This window comes from Euprymna scolopes, chromosome 12, assembly GCF_053919585.1.
Source record: "Euprymna scolopes isolate OS-2025 chromosome 12, ASM5391958v1, whole genome shotgun sequence".
NCBI lineage: Eukaryota > Metazoa > Mollusca > Cephalopoda > Sepiida > Sepiolidae > Euprymna > Euprymna scolopes.
Genome location: NC_136493.1, coordinates 89,786,238 through 89,809,995, shown reverse-complemented (window position 1 = coordinate 89,809,995; position 23,758 = coordinate 89,786,238). Strand labels below are relative to the sequence as shown.

At 32.4% G+C, this 23,758-nt stretch overlaps 1 protein-coding gene across 2 annotated transcripts in view; it reads right to left on the bottom strand.

Annotated features, from left to right (window-relative positions):
* Positions 1-23,758, bottom strand: part of LOC145291416 (activating signal cointegrator 1 complex subunit 3-like) — a 958,449-nt gene that overhangs the window by 893,446 nt on the left and 41,245 nt on the right. For both annotated transcript variants that reach the window (XM_080137231.1, XM_080137232.1), the window contains exons 8-9: positions 12,444-12,569; positions 4,553-4,753 (exon numbers count right to left, since the gene is read on the bottom strand). In XM_080137231.1, coding sequence (XP_079993357.1) covers positions 4,553-4,753; positions 12,444-12,569 — 327 coding nt within the window. The remainder of the gene's footprint in view (positions 1-4,552; positions 4,754-12,443; positions 12,570-23,758) is intronic.

Sequence of the window (23,758 nt, the reverse complement as noted above, 5' to 3'; positions counted from 1 at the left end):
TAATCAATTCTTTACCGTAAATCTGAGAGTACCCTTTAGCAACAAATCTTGCTTTGTACTGTTCTATGCCTGATGCTGTACTCTTTTTTGTAAAGACCCATCTGGTAGAAATAACATGTTTATCTCTTGGGAGAGGCACTACCGTATAGGTATCATTTTTGGTTAAGGCATCTATTTCCTTTTTCATGGCAATTTTCCATTCATCACAATGTTCTGAATTAATTGCTTCGTTGAAGCTTTTTGGTGCATTTTCCATTGAATAGCAATAGTCGATTTGATAATCTTTTATATTGTCGACCACAAAAAAATCGGGTTGTCTTCTATTTCTTTTGGGATATCTTTCGACTTTATCATCATCATGGACACTCTCGTCTCCGTCATTTTTATTGTTTTCGTTTGTTCTAATTATTTGAGGTAATATAATTTAATCCTCTTCATATGACGGGTTTTCGTCTGTAAAATTAAACGTGTCTGTGAATTTTACACACCGGATTCTTTTTATTTTATTTTTTTCGGTAAAAAATATTAAATTGGCTGGACTGTTTTTATCGTATCCAAGAAATATACCTCTGTCGGCTTTAATATTCAATTTACTCTTTTTCTCTATATATGCGAAGCAAGTTGAACCAAATATATGCATTCTGCTTAAATTTGGTTTTTTACTGCAGAAAGATTCATATGGAGTTTTAGATAGTGTTTTGTTAAAGCACCTGTTGCGTATATAGGCTGCCGCCATGAGTGCATACGTCCAGAGGTTTTTAGGGAGTTTTGATTCAATGAGTAGGCATCTTGCCATTTCAAAAAGTGTCCGCCACGCACGTTCAGCAGTCCCATTTTGGTGTGGCGATCTAGGAGCTGATGTTTCATGCCTGATATGATGGTTAATTAGTAAAAATTCAAAGTCTTTATTGGTGAATTCCGTACCATTAGAGTGAATACACTTGATTTCACCGTAGGGGGCCATGTCGGCTAGATATTTCTTAGTTGCTAGCAGGGTATCAGATTTGTTCTTTAAAAAGTAAACCATTACTAAACCTGAATGGTCATGTATGAAATTCAACACATATCTATAATGTTCTCTGGCCATCGGTTCTACGGGACCGTTCAAGTCACAATGCACCATTGATAAGATTTTTTTGGCCTTTTTGTCTGGTATCTTGTTTTGATAGTTTGTCATTTTCCCTTGCGTACAGACGTCGCAGTTGAAGGTTTTTGATGTTTGTATTTGCATTCAATCAACTACAGTCGGCAAGTTTTTGATATCAGGAATATTGCAGTGTCCAAGAATTTTATGCCATGTCTGTAGATCATCGGTTTTCGATGGGACTACGCTATTTAAATAATATAGTCTTCCATTTTCTTTAATGTCGAATACAGTTCCATTCGAGTATACCAGTTTTGATTTATTGGGGCTAAAGTTTATATTTGCACCTTGTTTTGTGGCAGCTTGTACAGAAAATATATTTTGTTTAAATTTTGGGATTAGAAGAGCGTTTTCTAGAATACAGAAACACAGTTCACCTTTATTGTTCTTTAGCGAGATTTTCGCATTGCCTCTTTTCAAAACGATATCATTGACTCAACTCCCGTCAGCTAGTTCTACAAAATGATTTTGTGGCTTAAAGTTGGGATCAAAATTGATAAAATCAGATTCCTTTGTAATTACATGTGCCGTGGCCCCACAATCGACAAGAAAATTATTATTGTTTGTTGAAGCATCAAATGCACACGAAAATAAAAATGTATGTTCGCTAATAGATCTCTCTACATTTTTAATGTAGTCGCCATTTTGAGTCCTGTATCTACATTGGAAACTCTTGTGATTAGGTCGTCCACAATTATAGCAAATAATTTTTGTACTTTTCTTAGGAAAAAACTTGCTTTTGGCAAAGTTGCGTTTTTTATTCCTGGCATGGGTATAATTCGATTTTGGTGTTTTTATGTGTGTATTTTTAAATTTCATGATATTTGTGGATTCGTTTTTTTCTGTGATCATTTTTTTCAGTTTCTTCGTAACTTCTGAGTGCTACCTTGAACTGGCTAAAAGTCATGGGTTTTTCTTTCTGGGTTATCACGGTGGTAAATGGCTTGAAATCACTCGGTAATCCCTTAAGGACCATGGAAATTAACAGACTGTCACTTATAACTTCACCAGACATTTTTAAAGAATTTGCAGTTGTCTCGGCTCTTATAATATAATCAGTAATAGTTTCGGCTTCCATTCGTTTTAGAGAGGTCAGTTCAGTGTATAAAGAAATAATTTTGGGGTTTCCTTTCGATAAATAATGCTCTCTCAGCATGTTTAATGCTTTGCAGCCGTCGTCCAGGGCTTCTCTCATTACCAGTGATAGACTTCGGTCATCTAAACACTGTATTAATTCCGCAAAGACAATTGCGTTCTTTTGAATGAAGTCGGGGTCGTTTCTGTTTTCAGATTGTCTTTGTAGTACTTTGTGTAGCTTTTGGATTCGTAGATATCCCAGAAATTTAACTTGCCACAATTCGAATTTTGATTCGGATCCATCGAAATAAAGACGCACGCTGGGCTCATAACCTCTAGAAGTGTAAGCCATTTTGAGTTTCAGAACAGTTTCAGATAGTTCGCTGCTACACACAAGTCCTGGGAGGTGACTTGTTTGTAGTAGACAGTTCCACAGAACAAAATATTCTTACCGTGTCGAAACCCGGGAAAAGAACATGTGAAATTGCTCCAGAAAAGGTTTAATATTTATGAAGCAATTCTGATTTCTGATTGGTTGGTAGCAGAACGTGAATTAATTTGATTTGTCAGTTCTTAGCAGCATCGTTTATAAATAGAATCGTCTGACTGTGTGGGATCATACCCCATTAATCCCAAAATATTGCAACAACTATATAAAGATCTTTGGCAGAAATATGAGTTCCATACTCTTTTTGTCGCTCTCCCCTCTACAAAATTATCTATAGAATAATGTTTTACGATTGATAACGCTCATTGTAAAAACGATGAATGTAGCTATTTGATTTATGATTTACTAATAGAAACGGAAGAGAGGTTGAATAATAATAAACACCTTTTCTGTAAGATTTTGACTAATGTTTTGATGTCGAGTGTTATTTACACAAAACAAAATTAACCTCCAACCTTCTTCAGGTATATCTTGTCAAGCTGTATGGAATTTTGAAGGAAACTCTTGATTTAATACACGGGGATAGCATGTTCTCATTCTGTCAGTCATAATCAGGTAAAAGTCGTGATTCAAAATTGTATTTTTGGTATCAGCTGCACTGAGGCTTGGACATTCAATCTGCAAGAGAGTTCCTTAGAACTGAACTTTACTAAGTACTCTATCTCTTACACCACACGTCCTTATGGATTAAATAAAGGATTTTGTTCCGTTCCATACAGATTCCAGAGTTCAATAGAATGATTCCCAAGATACACCTAAAGAAGGTTAGAGATTATATTGGCTAAAAGGTTGTGAGAATAACATTCAAGATGAGAACAATAGTTTGAAGAATCCAATTAGTACAAATTGGTATATCTTGTGTAAAACATTCCCAGATAATTCCCAAGAGAATTGGTATTAAATTCGCTTTGTAGAAAAGATTTTTTTCTTCTAATTCTTAGATAATCTTTTAATTTACGTGGGCTCAATTCGATTAGTTTCAATGCAACAGCCAATCAAATATAGAGGATGTGTAATAATCAGGTTGTGAGCCAACTATGAAGTGATCACACAAAACCTTGGCTAAAAGATAAAATCTATATTCCTATAAATTCGTTTTTCTTTTGTGTGTATTGATATTCATATTAAAAACCATCTTTTCTATTTATTTAAAAAGAAAATACAATTTTCTTATATATGTCTTGTGGAATTACATTCACTAGCAAAAGATCTAGCTAATTTGCATATTCTTTTAAACATTAATTTTAATTAATTCCCTATTAGTTTTTTTCGGTTTTCTTATGGGATGATCATCTTTAGTTAACCATTATGTGTAATTATATTCATGCAGATATTCTACATGATTTATACTTGCATAATATCTGTGTAAAAAGTTTATAGTAAACACAAAATTGTTTCCATATATATTTATGTATACATATATATTTTTGTTTAATCTATAAAAGTGAACGTGTCTGTGTATTTGTGTGTGTGTGTGTAAATTTCCCTAAGCAATAACTCTGTCAATTCTTAGTCTACAGACTCGAAATTTGATATATAGGGTACTGAGATTTGGGAAAATCTTTGTAATGGGTCAAAATTCAACGATTTGACCTTTGAGAACTCTACCAAACTCCTCTGCCAATTTTCAGTCTAAACACTTGAAATTTTAGATATAGGTTTCTTGAACATGGATCTAACTTAATAACTTGATTTGAGCCCAAAACAATAAATGTTCAGGGGTCATAATAGAGGTCAAAGTTAAAAAATTGACTGCTTTTTTTTTTTGGCTCAACATACACCTCAAAACACCCGGGTAACGCTGGGCTGAAATGCTAATCTTAGATAAAAGGAAAAGCAAAAAAAATTATGAATTGAATTTGGAATAGAAATAGATAACTCACCTTAAATTCATCTTTCTTTATGACATTCTGTATAATGTGTTGCTTAATTTGCCTGACAACTGTTAACATAGCAATGTTTGTTTTGCCAGCTCCAGTCGGGGCACAAATGAGTAGATTTTCATTGGTTTTGTAGGCAGTTTCATAAACAATTGATTGAATTCGGTTAAGGGTTTTCATACCTTGGAATGCCATGGCACCAATCTGAAATATTTAAAGATTTGAAAAATAAGTGCTCCAGACATTTTATTAAAAAATTCTTAATCCTCAAAAAAACATGCGTAAAACAAGTGAACTAAACTGTGATCCAAAAAGTCCACTTCCTTTTTTTATGAGGAAGTACAAAAATGGTGGTTTGAAAGTATTGGAAGAGAGGAGGACATAAAGAATTAATATGCCTAACAAAAAAAAAAAAAAAAAATACAAGTGAAAAAAATTATTCACCGTTTGACTTCATTGTGTATGCCAACTAGAATTTATTCTCAAACCACAGAAATATATTTTTAAAATTGAAAATTAAATGATCTGATGAAGTACAATATTTTTAATCACTAAAAAATATATTCTTAAAAATAAATTCTTGATAATTTTATTTTTCTGCAAACACATGAAAAAGTAATCTCAAAATGCATCAAAATGGGTAAGTTTTAGATATTTTTGAACGAATGGAATTTTTTAAAAATAGTCAAGTTTTTAAAAAAAATGGTTAAGTTTTAGGTATCTTTAAAATAATGGAATTTTTTTAAATAGTCAAGTTTTAAGTATCTTTGAATGAATGGAACTTTTAAAAAACGGTCAAGTTTTAGGTATCTTTGAATGAATGGAACTTTTTTTTAGAAATGGTCAAGAGGAATTTTTATTGAAACATTTGTATTAAGAATAAAAAATAATTTCAGATTCTGCTTCATAGATTAAAATTGAACTTTTATCAAATGTTTGTAAAAACAAAGTTTATACAATTAAAAATACTGCCTTAAAAAGTATTATTTTCATCCAGAGTAAAATAACGAAAACAATTTTAGTTCTCATTTAAACATAAAAAACTTTTTAAAGTGCAAATTAATATTAATTCTTGAATATATTTTCTTTTATTGATCATAATTAAAAAATTATTTCTAACAAATATATGCATGTAAGAAAGTATTTTAAAAATGACAATCTTAAAATTATGAATATTGAAGAAACGGTACTCTTGCATAATTTGACCCGAATTCTCATGAATTCCCGAGTGTTGTTCAAATGTTGAAACGCTAACTCGACTTTATATTTTATTTAATTTTTTTGTTCTGTTATGATTTTAGTAATTTTTAAGGTGATATTAAGGGGGGGGGGTGACTTTTTATTTTCTGATTAGTTACTTATTATTATCTTTTTTTAATTGAATTTTTGGGAGTTTGATTAGGCAAAGAAAAAGCGCTATCTAAATGGAAGCAGACGACATTCGAATTAGAAGAAAACGACTAAACCAACAAAAAAAAAAAAAAAAAAGAGCTGACAAACAAATATTTTCAAACTTGCCAAACAGAAAAATGACAGGAGGCAAGAAAATAAATCTATACATGTTAGAAAAAGAAATGAAAACATCGATGCAGACAATCTTATATTGTCAGGAGATGAAATTGCTGTCCCCCAAAAATGAGGTACAACAACAATTGTAAACACAAATGTTTACTTAAAAAAAGATTGTGTGTAAAAGATGCTTTCTCCTGGAGATATACAAATGGACAGTGCCACCAAAAGAACTTGATTGAACAACAAGTCTTGAAAATAAAATGAAAAAAAAAAAAAACTAGAAAAAAAATATGATTACAAAAAAGAAAATAAAACAAAACAAAAAAACTTATATATATATATATAAGCGAGAGAAGACAGATTAAAATCCGATGAAAAATCCTGATAGATATTACTAGAGGTAATACTTTCAGGGTGATCCTAGCCAAAAAGGAAAAGCTCAATATTTAAGAATAGAGCAATATATAAATTTAGTTGTTAAAATTAAATTCTGAAAATCAAAATATAGACACATATATTCGAGTTAAGAATTTATTGAGATGATTCTCTCGGAATATTTTGCTACCTAGACCATTGAGTTTCGAGGTCCATTGCACCATAGACATTCATATATAATTCCATCACCCATGGGAATATATGCAATGGATTGGTATATCCATCCAATATCTGATATACTGTGCCAACACCAAAAAAGAATCTGGATTAAATATACCAAAATGCATTCAATACACTAACGAATACGGCCGCCCCGTATACCTTTCGGAATATCAATAAGGAGCAACCACGCATCTTTGTTATATGGGATTACTGCCTTCTCCCCTGGACCAATATTCTACCTACTTGGAAATAAAACCCTGGAGGACATTATACTCCTTCCGATAATGGACTGCCCAGGTTGTATGAAATTCCATTTTCCAATAATTATTTTCATATAACTATCATTCACCACCCAAAAAACTTTTTCAATATTTGTGCTGAAAAGCAAAATAAGTGCCTTTTCACAGCTGAACATTTTGCTAACCGCATTTCATTTCCTCTGATGATATGATCCATTATTGAAAATCCATGGATTAAGGAAATTAATATAACCCCTTCTATATATTCCTTTTATCAAGCAATAAATTCTTAACTCGAATATATGTCTATATTTTGATTTTCAGAATTTAATTTTAACAACTAAATATATATATATCTATATATGTTCATAAGTTTGAGATTTGGTTTCGATTTAAGCTGATGAACTCAAGTCATATAGATATATTTTTTATTTTTGGAATTGCAAATTTATAATATTTAAAAATCAATAGAACATTAAATAATATATATGAAATCTGCAAGAACTAAAATATATTTAAGCGTATTTTACAACCTGGCTACTACCCTGCTACCTTAGATAAATATTTTTGCAGTTTTAACAAAATAGTTACAATAATATCAGAGCGTCTCCATTTATGCTGAATATCTACAGGATGCCAACATCAATATATTATATATGAATCAGTCCCCTGTAAAATTTCCGCTAGTTTTTTCTATATATACTAGAACTAGAAATAAAATAGATTTAAGGCTCACAAAATTCATACTAGAACTATCCACAAAGACCCGTGTCACACAGTGGTTACAGAACTCGGAAAAATCAAATGTAAGTGAAATCCTCCCGAAGGTTGAAGGTACAATTCTCAGTGAAAAATACAATTGTGAATTACTTAGGACATCTACCTAGTCATGGCTGACAGAATGAGAGCATGCTACCTCTGTGAAGTAAATAAAGGATCCCATTCGAAATTTCGTCCAAATTCTCAAGTTCGACAAGATAAACCTGAAGAAGGTTGAAGGTTACATCGACAGAAACATTGTGAAAATGATACTCAAGAGTAGAAGAATAGTCCGATGAATCCAAATAATATGAATGATGACTGAATTTATGCATTCATGACCTGAAAGTTTCATCTCATTGTCGCAGATACTGATGGTGTGAGACTAAGAAAGCATCACCTGACGTGCGTCAGAAGCAGAGATGTGTGATTGGATTTTCGGCAAAAATGATTTTAGAATGGTGGTGAAAAATAAATTCTGAAGCAGAAAAGATTGCTTGATTTAATGGTACCACTCCCGTCTTTGTAGGTCTTTTTGGGTCAAAAAAATAAAAAAATAGGAGACTTTACTTTTGAAACCAACCTCATATAATAGATAGGAAAGCAATTCCATAGTATTGTGTTTCTCAGAAAGAAGTTCTGTTTATGGAAATTCTGCCAAACATGGAAAGAAAGGAAAGTTTGGTTGTAATAAGCTAAAGTCTCCCAAGGTTTTATGCGAGCCTGTTTAAAATTTTTTTTTTTTTAAATTCTTAGAGTGGTTTTCTATCATGAAAAATAATTGTTAGCACTATTTTTATTGTGAAGCGATTTATTGAAATTAAAAAAATAAACAAGCAAACCATTGAAAATTATAAAAACAAAAACAAAATTTGTCTGTATGTTTATATAATAAATTATATAAAATAAAGACTAATTTTTGTTTTTTTTAATAATTTTCAATAATTTGCTTGTTTATTTTTTTGATGAAACATTTTAATTATAAATTATATACAATATGACGCTATTTAAATAAAATAAAATAAATAAAACTATTTATTTGAACTGTTATAATAAAAATACATTTTAGATCTACAGCCAATGTGTACAGGATTAGTGAATCTCTTGATGGAGGCTTTGTTTCTAGAGCAATAGCTCTTGACATATCAAAGGCTTTTGATAGAATATGGCTAATGGTCTACTTCACAAGATCGCCAGCTATGGAATAGTTGGATCATACTGTACCACTCCAATAAGTGTTATATAATAGTCTTATTATTATTGTTCTTATTCTTATTGTTGTTCGTTGTTATTTGTTAGGAAGTCTTATTAAAGAGAGATTAAGAGTTCTGTGTTGTGTCTTAGAGAGAGAGAGAGAGAGAGAGAAATGTTGTTGAGAGATTGTTCGTGTTATAAAGAGATTCATATATATAAAATGTTCATACTTAGAAGTGTAATAGAAGCTCTTTGAGTGATGAAACAGAGTTCAGACAGTCTTAGTGTTCACATTGTAGATATGAGATGTCGAGACGTGTATGTAAAGACATTTTAAAACACATGATATACAAGACATATAATGACAATTTTCACTTTACCTTTTGGTAGAATTACAACACAAAGACAACGTTTATAAAAACACATGATGGGTTTATTTCTTCTCCTGACCGGTCGTGGTTTTCATAGTCAAGAATTCAAGTTTCACATTCTAAGTTTCAAAGGTGACCGTCTCGCTTCTAGACGTTCGAATCCAATGTCTGGACTGTCGTCTCTCATCCTCAGACTCTCTCTCCATCTCTCCCTCAGTTCTCCTTGCTTAACTCTAAAGTTTCTAACTATATCGAGAATTTCCCATTTTCCATGACGTCATACACATGTTAAAACATGTGTCTTCTTTCACGTGTTCTGGAAATGCGTGTCCAAACTTTTTCCTTTGTTTACAAAAGGAATTTTAACCTATATTCCCAGTAACCTATATTTCCAATATGTTAAAAACATGTTTATTAAATTATCTTATAGTTGCATTCTTCAATTGAATTTTCATAACAGAATTGACAATGCACATTCTTTTCTTAAAACTATTTTATCTCTAAGCTAAACAATGGTTTGTTTTTTTACATTCCATTTGCTAATTCTCTTTCGTAATCTATTTCTAAACCTAAATTACGAGGTTCGAATTTCGTCTATTCTATTTAACTTTTACATTTAACTAAATCTCTCTATTTTTATACTTACATGAAAAGGGGACAGCCCTTATCATGTAACATAAGTGCCTGGCTGCCAATGCAATCGTCTAAGAGCTAGGCACATCCTAAAATGGAGTACTGTTGCTACATCTGGGCAGGAGCTCCTTGGTGCGCCCTATCTAGTGAGTTCAAAACCGGCTTCAAAACTGAGTAAAAGTAGTGACATCTTTGCCGTTGCACCCATTGCCAAACCGGAAGTGACAAAGGTTTAAATTAAGGCTAGTCAATCGAAAAGAGGGGATGACTTGTGAAAATATTGGCGAAAAAAGCAGCCCCTCATTGTAGAAAAGTGTCCAGTTGAGGGTGAAGGAATTACCGTTTTCAGCATATTTTTCGATATTTGTCATCCGAAGGGTAGAGCTTCAAAATGATACCAATCTCATGAAAATCCATCACCTCTATCAAAAGTTTTAGGCATACAGACATACGTATATGCATTTAAACATACAGGTGAGATTTATATAATAGATTAATACTTTTGTAACTACTTTCTCATTATAATGGAGATTTGGTGTCTGTATTTGTAACCACATTTCTTAGATATTTTATGTTATATTCTCAACATTCTTTCTCTTTGCAATCATTAAGCCAGTTTTGAGCATAATAAACCCTTTAATACGAGCTTAACTGCACAAACGTAAAACTTTTATAACCATGTGATACTATGGAATGAACCGCTCCTCCACAGCTAACAGGACTATCAGGGAAATTAGCTGAAAAAATGAATCACAATAAAAAAAATACAAAAAAAAATGGGAATTTAGCTAAGATGGCTACATCCAGAGAGGAGCTCCTAAGAATACCCTTTTCTGCTTTGACAAAATCTAACGGGTGAGGACCTTTTGCCTCCCTACTTTCCTGTCTTACAGAAGAGATGGTTGTGAGTCTATCTCGACTCTATTGTTACCAGTAGGTGTTCGACTGAGCTTCAATTTATGGCCCTTCCTATAAAACTTTCCTAACAAATACTCGTCTACATACAACAAGTATCAACAATTTCACTCATTCTCTGTGCCTAAAGCTAAACAAAAAGTCTATGAACAATGCTCCTTTCCTCTGTGTGTGAAACAATACTGTGGGTCTGCTTCTCAACTGACTATAACATAGTAGTTTTCAAATCTAATGGAAATAAGTTCTTGTTGAATCGTCCTATCATATTATTAAACCTTACCCAAGTTCCACCATTACTGATCTTCAGGTTGTCAAGCAGTGATCCCCAAGTAAAAAAATTTTTTTTTTTAAAATCACCAACAATGAAAGCCCCAATTACACATACACATCTAACAAGTTGCTTGTATACAATGTCTGCATCTGTATGTCGTTTTTACTATGTACATAAATTGTTACAGGAAGCGATAATTACTCAGAATCATCCCTTTTGATAACAGGCTCGCATAAAATCTGTTTTTTTTTTAATTCTTAGATAGGTTTTCTATCATGTTAATAACACTATTTTTATTGTAAAACGATTTATTGAAAATAAAAAAATAAACAAGCAAATTATTGAAAATTATAAAAATAAAAACAAAATTAGTCTTTATAATTTTCAATAATTTGCTTGTTTATTTTTTGATCAAACATATTTTAATTATAAATTATATACAATATAACGTTTTTTAAATAAATAAAATTAAAAAAAAAAAAATTTATTTGAACTGTTATAATAAAATAGATCTACAGCACAGGATTAGTGAATCTCTTGATGGAAGGTTTGTTTCTAGAGCAATAGCTCTTGACATACCCAAGGCTTTTGATAGATAATGTCGTCTTTACTATGTACATAAATTGTGAACGGTGGCTGTGTGCCTGGTGACTGTCAACACTAGAATCCTGACATGACTAATAAGAAGCTAAGGAGGAAGAATCAGTTTGTATTGTTTGGATTATAAGGTGGTCAGTTATAGACACGAGTTTCGTTTGACAAATATATAACTTCGGTTGTGTTCATTATTTTCATTGTTTTTTTTTTTTTCTGCGTCTTTGGTAAGTCTTGGTCAAGGATTGAACTCTGATCTCCTTGCCCTTCAGCAAATATGATAAACATTATATCAAATGAGTCAGTATAATATGTTTGATACTCTTTTTTTAAGCCAAATGTGGCAATATGTTACTATTTAGGATCGTGTCTAACAGGAAACTGTGGGGAGTTGAGCAGTGAGATGTCTGTTCACAGTACATTTAAACTTCAGCAGGTCAGTACTGTCAAGAAAGCAGAAGACTGAGAGGGAATTCCAAAGTCTATCAGCCGAGTGAAGAAACTATTATAGTAGATGGCTTTCCAGCATCTAAGGACATCAACAGTGAAGGGGTAGGATTTTGCTGCTTATTGGGTTAATCAGGAGTATGTACGTTGAGGGGGGGGTACAAGTGCTATGAGTTCATCAGAGCACATTTCATTAAAGTACTTGCAAAACAAACAGTGGGATGCGACATTGTAGTGATGGAACAGTAGTTGGAGCTTGGACCACAGTTATTTTAACGTTTAATCTCCTGCATCTTTGAATGATAAATCTAACAGTTATTCCAGTTAGTATAGTCATAAAAATACAATCAAAATAGAGTTACCTCGTCAAACTCTGAAATAGGAATTAGCCTGAAGCCGAGAGACATGGGTGATTGTTCAGTTGGAGGTAAGTGAACTTCTTCATACAATTTGTTATCACTGCGCTCAAATCCAACAGGAAGAGACATCTGAAAGTAATAAAAAAAAAGGTTTCTGTAGTTTGTATGAATCGAACTAACGGTCTCATTTTGAGTACTATTTTGTACAATGGTTTGGTCGACCTTCTTTAGGTGTAAAAGTTGCCATGTTTGGTAAAGAAAAAAAGGGGGGGGGCTAACTCTACATTGCCGAAGTTTTGCATTTAGCTCCTAGTTGAAAGTAAATTCACAAAAAAAAAAATTATAAATAAAAAATATCAAGCATATAAATAGTTTTCTAAACTATTTATAACAAAAATAAAGGGTTGGTGTGGGATGGGGGGGGCATGTTATAAATAATTTTAAAATGATATCCCCTCGTGTTTTACTTCATATTTTATTGACTTTATCATTTTTTTTATAAATTTACTTTCAACTAGAACCTAACTACAAAAACTGAGAAGTGTAAAGTTAACCTCTCCACCCTTTTTCTTTACCAAACATGACGGATTCTACACCTGAAGAAGGTTTGAAGTTACATTGACTGAAACATTATAAAAAAAAACAAAACAAAAAAAACACTCAGGATGAAAACATTAATCTGATTAATCGGAATAATATTACCATTCCTCATCTAAAAAATTCGGAACTGTAATGTTTCTGTAGTACTGTTATTTTTATACTCAGTTTTACTATTCATGTATAAAAGATTACAGTACGACAAGGCACAACCATTGGCTGCTGCTGATTGTTTATTCAGGCAATATAGGCAGATCATTCAAGCAACCAGATTCCAATCGTCATATTCGTATAATTTGGGCCTGTCAACAGAAAGTATCTGAAATACTTCTTGCAGTATTATTTAAAATAAAAAAAAAATTAATCACAACTTCCAGCTGAGACCTTATTTTTTGCAAATATCTTTAGGTCCATATCTAAAAATATATTTGCCAAAAATAAACTCTCAATTTTTTTTTTTTTTTTTAAATATTTCCTCTTAAGTCTGAAAAAAAAAAAAAAAAAAAAAAAAAAGCTTCCAAAAATGTTCGGACTAAATTTTAAATAAAAACAAGTGACTTTTTCTTTAAAATTTGAATTTTGGAACACAAATAATAAATCTGCATTAAAAGTAGAAAATCTTTGTAAAAAGTAAACAGACGCAAGTAAAGAGGATACTTGTACAGTTTAATGAATACATTAAAAAATGAAAACATCGAAAAAAGGTTATATTGTATGTATCCATTATAGAACAAAGTTCTCCAAAAAATTTTTTTTACTTAATTTCATCAAGTAGTTTTTTTTTTTTACAGCGAAAAAACAGTTTATGATACCGAGCAAAAGGTTCGATTTTTAGGAAGAAAAGCTAGTAATAAGGATGGGGAGGGAGTCTCGGCGTATCTGATAGAGAGAGAAAACCTTGAATAACAACATAGGTTTAACATTAACAAAAACCAACTAAGAATTGTCCTAGTGACATATGGCCGAGTGGTCCTAGACGTTGTATCAAAGTTTACAGTTCCCCAAAGGTGCTGAGTTCAATCCTGAACGAAGGCAGTAAAAAGTAACATTCAAAACAGAGAATCAGCAACTATGTCCCAGAGCCTAGCTGGAGTCCGAACACGGTACCCCCGTAATAATAATAAAGGGTTGAGTTCGAGACTCCTAACAAACGGTTCCCCAGTTCGATACAAAACACCTGATGAAGGCCGGAGGGCAAAACGGCCGAAATGTTGTGACGATAACAACCAAGATGAGGAAGTCAGTCCGACAATCTCAATCAATGAAAACACCTCATTTCAAAAATACAGACAATTACTAACTCTTTTTATTTGGGGGTGGGATAATTGTCATTTACTATTTAAAAAAATTACACTGGCATAACAAAAGGTAAACAAATATTTTTCTTCAAACTTGAGGAGACAGTTTCTTTTTAAGTTTGACTAGTATTTATTTTGTCGGGTTTTTTTCGTTTTTTTTTTTTGCTATTCCCACGTGCATCAAGCATATTCTTCCAGCACTTCAAACGAAAACCACAGACAGACAACATGCAAATTCTTTACTGACAGTTTTTCCTCAATTTAACATCATGGCATGGGTAGGGGGGAAGAAAAAGAAAAAAAAAATGTATAAAATTCTGAGGATGGAGTCTATCGCCGAAATATTAATTTTTAAATAAATAAATATTTGTTGATTTTCATAATATTGCATTGTAATTTGGCTTATAAATGTATTTTATACATATTTTATTTTAAAAAAGTGTTTGCTTACTTTTTACCAAGATTTTCTTACTACAAGGCCTTCTTACTTTTTACCAAGGATTTTCTTACTACAAAAATGTTTCTCCACTTAATAATATTAAGTGGAGAAACATTTTTGTGAAAAATGATCCGAAAACGGAATGGCAAAAGAAATAATTCTATCGCATTGCTATCTTGGTGATATGTCTGATGACATTTGTTGTGATGCTACAACTGCCAGAATCTGTTCTGTATGGAAGAAATTTAGAGAGCTCCTATATATCTTTACTTGCAAAGGCATCTTGATACACAATAGAGGTTATGCTTACAAAACCCGTGTCAGAAATGTTCTTCCGTATGCCAGTGAAACATGGCTTGTTACAGTTGAGGACATTATTAGACTAACTCGCAGTGATCATACAATGATACAATGGATATGCTCCGCAAAGCTTGCTGATAGAACCCCTATCAATGAGCTGAGATCCAGGCTTGAAGTCAATTCAGTAGATGAGATCTTACACTGGAATAGACCGAGATAGTTTGGCCACATTCAATGCATGGCAATCAACAAGTAACCAAGAAGAATCATTAACTTTGTGTCCATGGAGCCTGTCGAATAAGTTGACCTAGGAAGAGGTGGAGTGATAACATCAAGGAGGACCTGAAACATAGGTTTACAGGAGCATTGGCGACGGATCGAATCAAGTGGAGAGAAACCATTAGATCAAGTCGATGATCCAAATGTCTAACCTTTGAACTAGGGAACAAGTGATGCTAAATGTGCAACAGTAGTAGTAGAAAAAAGATTATTCTATTGTGAAGATTAAATGTTGTTATTCCAAGCAAAAATAATAGCATCAATCCAGACAGAAGCTTTGAATTGTAAAAATCTAGTAATATTAACCCAATCATGATCAACAGTTCCCTTCTTGTGTCAAGACAAAAGCTATGACTGAAAAATTCAAACAGATTTAGTATATTTTATACAAGGATTCTGGTATCCAATTAGTTCATTCTTATCACTACTGGTTATACATATAATTGCCCAAATTCTTGGTGATCATACCCTGATATCATACCAAAAATGTTGCCTTTCTCACTTTTGGCCTCATGTGAAAGTCCTTTTAGTTTTAATTTTGTTTTAGAGTTTCAAAATTTCAAAAAATGTACATGTGAGTATCTATCTACAATTATATAAATGCAACTTTGCTTGTGTGTGTGTGTGTGTGTGTGTGTGTGTGTGTATGCGTGCGCGCGCATGTGTGAATTCGGTCCTTATAGACCCCGAAACGGCTGAACAGATTTTCTTTAAAATTTACAGAACTTTAGCGTATAAGTCTGGGAGTGATTTTAGTTAAGTTTTGTCTCAGAATACCCCCAATAATTATCCATAATCAAAACCATCATTTAAATTTATCCATCATCGGTAAAGCCATTTTTTCCATATGGTTGCTAAGCAACAATGATAGAACAACGGGCCATGAAAATTCTACGATGGGTAAGTTTATAACGTGTATTTTTTTTGGCATGACGTGGTCTGTAGGTCCAAACTCTGCACATAAATTTCTTAATTTTTTTTTCATTAACTGCAAAGAATTTTATAAGACTTGAAAATTGACATTTTTTCTTTTTTTGCATGACGTGGTCTTTAGGTTCAAACCATGCACGTAAATTTCTTAATGTTTTTTTTTTCATTAACTGGAAAGAAGTTTATATAAAATAATTTTATAGAATAAACAGTAGGTTCTCTAGAGTGCAATGTAGAATAACATATATTTTGGACTAAGTTACTGTATGGAGGCATGTGAAGCTTCCTCCCGGGCGATTTCACCAATTTCGATGACGATAAAAATATAGGAGTGAGAAATATTCGTTGATCATCATTAAATCCCGGGCAATGTAGGGTCTCCCTGCTAGTGAAAAAAAAATAAGAAAAAGAGGAAAGGAACCATTTTAGTTTCAATATTGTTTTATTTAAGAGTTCAAAAAATCAAAAAAGAATAAATAAATAAAATGTCTATGTGTGTACACAAGAAAAAAAAAAAGAGCCCAATTTCTTTTGTTAAGAAAAACTTTAAAACATTTATGTATTTTTAGTCTGTTAATTTTGGTTAAGAAAAGAAGGGTAAAAAGAAAATGGATGCAGTTTTACGTCATATCCAGTACAATTACAAATTTTGCTCCCAATCTTTGTGAGCTCGAGTTCTCATCTGGGCTTCTGAAAATAAATTTATTTAAAAGATTAAACTCCAACAAATTTAAAACTAAAATTTTTATAATTTTAATTTTGCCACCGGCTTAATAAATATATAAGCCACATTCTGTTCTGATTCTTCATAGTTTGAATAAATTCCTTTTTGATTTCATTTCTTATGAAATTATATTTAATATAAATATGTCTGAATATTTGGTGAATTATTGGGTTTTGGTCTAAAAGGGTCTTTATTTTAAAATTGGAATTAACTAGTTTTTAGAAGAGTATTTAGAAATAGTGCTTCTTGAGCAGAATACGATAATGCAACAAATTCAACTTCACAAGTAGAAAGGACTACAATTTATCTTTTATTTTTTTACATTTCCAGGAAACCATTTTTGACAGTCTAAAACAGTATCCACTTACACTTTTTTGATCTTCAGTTTTCTCAATGTGAAGCTACAAACCCCTCTAATTTTTAGAATATGTAAATTTATTCAATACTAAGCCAGTTCTTCAAAGTGACTGCGTAGATTAATACTTTATCGTCAGAATTATTTTATGAAATTAATTTTTTTTACCATGAAACATGACGGAAGTTAGCATGCAACTGATGCACAAACATAAACAAACCCCTCGTTCATTTGTTGAACCATGCATATACCTGTATTTTGAAGACCAGTTGGGCTGACAAGCCATAAGAGTAAGAAACATTGTTTTTTTGAAAGGCGACTTGAAAGGACAATTTGGCAGTAAAGGGTAAAAGCTTGAATCAAAATTGATAAAATCAAATTCCTTTATGATAATGAGTGCTGCAGCTTCAAAATCTACAACAAAAATTTTTACTGTTTGTTGAAGTATTAAAAGTGTAAATAAAAATGTATGTTCCTCAGGAAAATTATCTACATTTCAAATGTTTATAAGTACATTGAAAAATTTTGTAGTTGGGTCATACACAAAAATAGCAGATAATATTGTCTTTTTGGGAAAATTAATGTTCCTTGAAAAGTTGAAGCATTTATTAGGGGAAGGGGTGTAATTTGTTTTTTGTCAGTTTCTGGTAGACATTTTTAAATTTTATATTTGTAGATTTTTTAAAATTTTCTTTGATCATTTTTTTTTTTGTTTCTTTGTAGATCCTTGCGGCTACTTTGAATTGACCGAGGGTAATGGGTTTTTATTTTGGGATTATTACTGTGGTAAATGGCTTAAAGTCGTCAGATAGTCCTTTTAAAACTATAGAAATCAGCAGTATCACGTTTCAGCCCTTATAACAAAGTAATTGACTAGTTTTCAGTATGTTTTAGAGACGTTAGTTTTATATATAGAGATCATTTTGGGTTTTCCTTTCAATAAATAATGCTCTTGTAACATGTTCAACGCTTTGTGTCCATTATCTAAGGCCTCTTACATTATCAAAGATAGGCTTCTTTTTTTTTTTTTACACAGGCATCACCACATTATCAAGGCCAAGAGGCCACTCAAGGATAAGGGTTAAAGAGTGTACAGTAGAAATTGGAAAATATAGTAATCATTAGTAATGAAAATTCGGTAAATTTGTTAACTTAGATGGAACGGCTCATCAAGAACTTATTTACGTTAGACTTGAAGACAACCATATTGTACTCAGCCGGAAAACAGGAAAACGGAAGACAATTCCATAGGCGTGCAGTTCTAAGAAAGAAGCTTTGTTCATGGAATCTACGTTTAGGTTTAGGCACAGATAAAGAGTGGGGGGAATTATTGATAGTGTTTTCAGCTAGACGAGTGTTTCTTGTGAAAGTTTGGCGAGGGGGGACCATAGACTGAAGCTCAGCCGAACACTTTCCATGAAAATAACGATACATCAGAGACAAGCTCGCAACATCTCTTCTGTGAGATAGAGGTTGCAGGGAAGAGAAAAGGACATCTCCTACGAGGCTACGAAGTCTATTTTCTATTATCCAAAGTCTAAACATTGTATGAATTCTGCAAAAACAGTTGCATTCTTTTTTCAATAAATTCTGAGTCATTATGATTCTCAGATTCTTTTAAAAAAATTTCACCTTCCACAATTTGCATTTTGATTCAATTCCATCAAAATCGATATCCAATATTCGTACTGGACTGGTGGCTGAAGTGTGTTATCTGCTCAGATGCTGCACTTAAATTATATGTCCTTAGTCAATGAAGGGGGAACCCTTCCATTCTAAGGCAATTTTATTTTTGCAGAATCCCCTTTTGAGGAGATCTGGTATCTCCCATATTAAACTGACCTTGTGTCACATTTTGTTTCATGGGAAACAAATAAATAACCAGATCCATCAAAGTAAAGGCGATTACTGAGCGCATCAATTCTTGAGTGAGGAATTATTTTTGCAACAGAAAAATGATCCAATAATGGAAAGCAAAAGAAATAACAGAGAGAAAAGAAAATTATACAACTGAAAATATTAAATGGAGTTTTCCCAAGCAGAAATTGGCAGCATCAATCGAGTCAGATAAATTTTGAATTGTAAAGAATTCCAGATAAAGAATGGTAGTATTAATCCAGTTCAGATTAGTAGGGCATAGTTCCCTTCTTGTGTCAAGACAAAAAAAACATGATTGAAACATTCAAAAAGATTCAGTATAATTTTGTACAGAGATTTGTTGATTCTTATCATCCCAGGCTATAAATATAATTGTCCAAATTTTTGTGATTATAGACAGAAATAGTGAAATTTATTTTTAATGAGATTATTCCTAATATATTGAAACTACTAGTATCACTGAATATGTATGATGGGAATTAAGTTGATCGAATAATGTGCCTAAATTGTCTGAATAGAAAATTAGCAGAAATCCGTATCTGTACCTTAATCTAGCATATGTAAATACTATTTATGTAAAACAGATGAAGGCACAAAAAGACACAATCATTGGATGCTGATGATTCACTAAATTCAAGCAAACTGAATCTTATAATCATTTGAGCAATCTACATCCGTCAGCGGAAAGTATCTGAAATATTTCTTTCCAGTATTATTGAGCTAAACAATGAAACAGATTTAGTCACAACTTCAGCTGAAAAGATTACATGAAATCAAGCGTCTATTTTTATCAAAATGTAAAATGACATTTGTCAAAAACTCTCGATTTTATTTTAGTATTCCCTTTTAAGTTTGGAAAAGAAAATAAAAAAAATTATTTACTTCTTACAAAAATGTTTAGACTAAATCTTAAAAAAATTAATAACAAACAAAGTAAGTGCCTATTTTGTTTAAAATTTGAATTTCTAAACAACAAATCTACATAATGCAAATGCAGAACAGTAATTAGAATATCAGTACTTCTGCAGTTTACAGACCTATTTTAGATAAGATTTTCAAATTCAACTTTTTATATCTTTCATTTATCAAATTGTTAGGTGAAAGTACAGAATAGTTAATAAAGCTCCCCCCCCTCATCCCTATGTTAAAAATGGGTTTCTAAATAACAGCACAATTCATGAACTACAGTAGTACTTGAAAAAAAAACCTTTGTAAAAGTAAACAATTATTCTGGACATAAAAGCATATAGTAAAAAAGAAATATCAGTCAAACCTAAACAAACAAAAAAATTGGAAGATTAATGTTTGTTTACTTTTTGGTATGTCAAGTTAATTTTTTTTGATAACAAATGACAAAAATCAACAAATTTTTAAATTCACACCTTAAAAAAAGTTTTAGAAAATTTGTGTTAGTCATTGTGTGAAAAACATTCAAATTTTAAAGAGAACAGTTATTTGTATTTATTTAAGATTTAATTTGAACATTCTTTCAAGATCCTTTTCTTCAGACTTAAGAGGGAATATTAAATAAAATCAAGCATTTTATTTTGGCAAATATCTTTCTTTCTACAAAGTTATTTGAAAAGAAAATGAAAAAGAAACAAAACGATTTTATATAATTTTTACAACTAAAAATTGTGACTAAATCTGTTTTGTTATTTTACTTCAATAATATTACAAGAATTGTTCAGATACTATATCTTATCTTTCCGGTCAATGGAGGAGAACTTCATCTAAACTAAGGCAGTTTTTTTTTTTTAATTTTGAGCTCGATTTTTTCTACATTAAAATCAATCTTGTGTCTAATTCTGTCTTCGTGGGGAGGTAAGCAAATAAAACCCATGAAACAAAATGGTTATTTAAACAAATTTATCAACAACTTAACTATTTATTTTTAATTCATTCCTACTTTTTTTTTAAATTAATATTGAATATAATTTAGTTTTAATATAAATTGGTGTTCCTTTCTTAAAAAACGAAACAAAAATATAATTTTTAATGCTTTCTAAAACTATCGCAGACACAACATACAAGTTGGTGATGCTTCAACCAGTGTGAGCAACTATTACTGGGACTGTTAGTTAAGTAACAGTCTATATAGTAAAGTAAAATCAAGGCTAAATCATCTGAATTGAAAACCTGTATCTAATGCATGTACGTTGTTCAAATTTTTCCGAGTGCATTGATCTTAATTTGTGTTTCGTGTATCAAGAACAAGTGTAAACATGATGAACCCTGCAAAAGAACACGTTGTGCCATTCATTGTCCAGGGGAACGGTGGGAATTCAGAAATATCTGGGAATAAACATATATAAATTAAGCAATGATGGGTATGCAAATAATTTGTTATTCCTCACTGTAATCTCTGAACGTATATACCATTCACTGGACAAAGCGGGGGAGGGCAGAGTGGTAGCTCTAGATATATCTAAGGCTTTTGACAGGGTATGGCACAAGGGTCTCCTCAGGAAAATTAAATCATACGGTATCACTGGTAGAATACTTAACATAATTAAATCCTTCTTAGATAAGAGAAAAATCCAGGTTGTCCTCGACGGTCGTACATCTAAACAGTGTGATATAAATGCGGGAGTGCCTCAGGGGTCTATCCTTGGACCTCTATTGTTCCTAATATTTATTAATGACTTCCCCGACAAAACTGCCTCTGAGATGGGTATATATGCTGATGACACCACACTATAACAGGCATGACAGGAAAACAAATGAACACATATCTAAAGAAATGGCAAAAACACTAGAGGATGACCTCCAATCTGTAGTGGAATGGGGACATAAACGGATGGTCACATTCAATGCTGCCAAGACTAAACTGGTTTCCTTCAATAATTACAAGAAACCTTCTCTGCCACCAATAGCAATGGCCAGTGACTCCCTGTCTGAGAGTACATCTTTCAAACTGCTTGGCCTAACGTTCACAGGAAACATGAGTTGGAATAATTATATTGAAAACATTGCCAGGGCCGCTGCGAAAAAGGTAGACTCTCTCTACCGTGCTAGAAAACTACTGACACCTGAAAATATCCTGTACCTCTATAAGGCCACCATTTGCCCATGTATGGAGTATTGTTGTCACATTTGGGCTGGTGCATCTGCTACTAGTCTCTCGCTCCTAGACAAGGTTCAAAAAAGGGTCGCCAATCTGATAGGCCCTGAACTGGCATCTAAGCTCCAGCCTCTGTCCCATCGACGAAACGTTGCATCCCTCTGCCTGTTCTACAAGTATTTTAATGGTTAATGCTCTGACGAACTGCAGACACTTGTGCCCCCACGACGTAGACACCCCGACAAACCCGACAGGCAGCTAAATTCCACCCCCACACAGTAGAGATCCCTAGATGTAAAAGATCTTTCTACTCTAGTAGTTTCTTCCCCAGAACTGCTAGACTCTGGAATTCCATTCCAAGTTCCTGCTTCCCCAACTGTACTGACATGCAGAAGTTCAAGTGCAACGTGAACCGACATCTTGCTGCCCAAATCCCAACATAGTGCCCCAGTAGTTTCTGCCCCTGATAATAGCCCCCTACACCAAAGTGGCAATGTGCCTTGTTTGGGGTGAAAATGTAATTAAAAAAAAAATAAAATAAAATAAAATTAGCCAATCACAGATCTTTCAAATAAAATAGAAATTAAGGTATTTTGCCATTTGGGAGCAGGCTGTTAGTATATCGGCAATATGAAATTTGTGAAATCATAGTTTTGTTGCCCTGGTTGTGTTTTTCCCTCTTATTTGCGATTTATTGGTATTTGATGTATTAACAATAAGATCAGATTCTTCTCAGATGTTATCAAAAATAAATTCATGATAGTGTTTTGTTAGTGTGTTATTAGTATCGCTCCTGTATTTTCTGAAAAAGAAAGTTCCTTATGAATTATCTAGAATGTCATTTACATTTTGCCTTGCTACAGAAAAAAATTTTTCCTTTGTGTTTCTAAATTTTTGAGATGAGGATTGGTTATTTGGATTATTTGGACTCTTCGGACAACTGTTCTCATTTTGAGTTATTTTCGTAATATTTTGGTTGATGTAATCTCTGACCTCTTGTCAAACTCTGGGAATCTGCACAGAACGAAACCCTTTATTCATCCACGGAGGATAGCATCATTCCATCAGCCATGACAGGGTCCTAAGCAATTCGCAATTGTATTTTGAGTATTGCCCGCACTAAAGATTGAACCTTCAACTATTGCATAGTGGTGTGTATACACGTATCAGCTGTGATGTATATGTGTACATAAGTTTTCATACAAATAACGTGTCTACATGCATTGTCTAGTGTGTATACATATATGTATGTGTGTAAATATTCATGTCTGTATGTTACCAGACTATCGTGTAGTATCTGTTGTGTATGTGAACGTATATCAAGATTCAATTGGACACTTCACAAAATAAGACAAATACATTTTAGACACCTTCTTGTAACAGAGTCAGATAAATATCTTTGTCTGATTGGCACCAGACAAAAGGGAAACATACCTTCTCGAATAGTTCTTTTC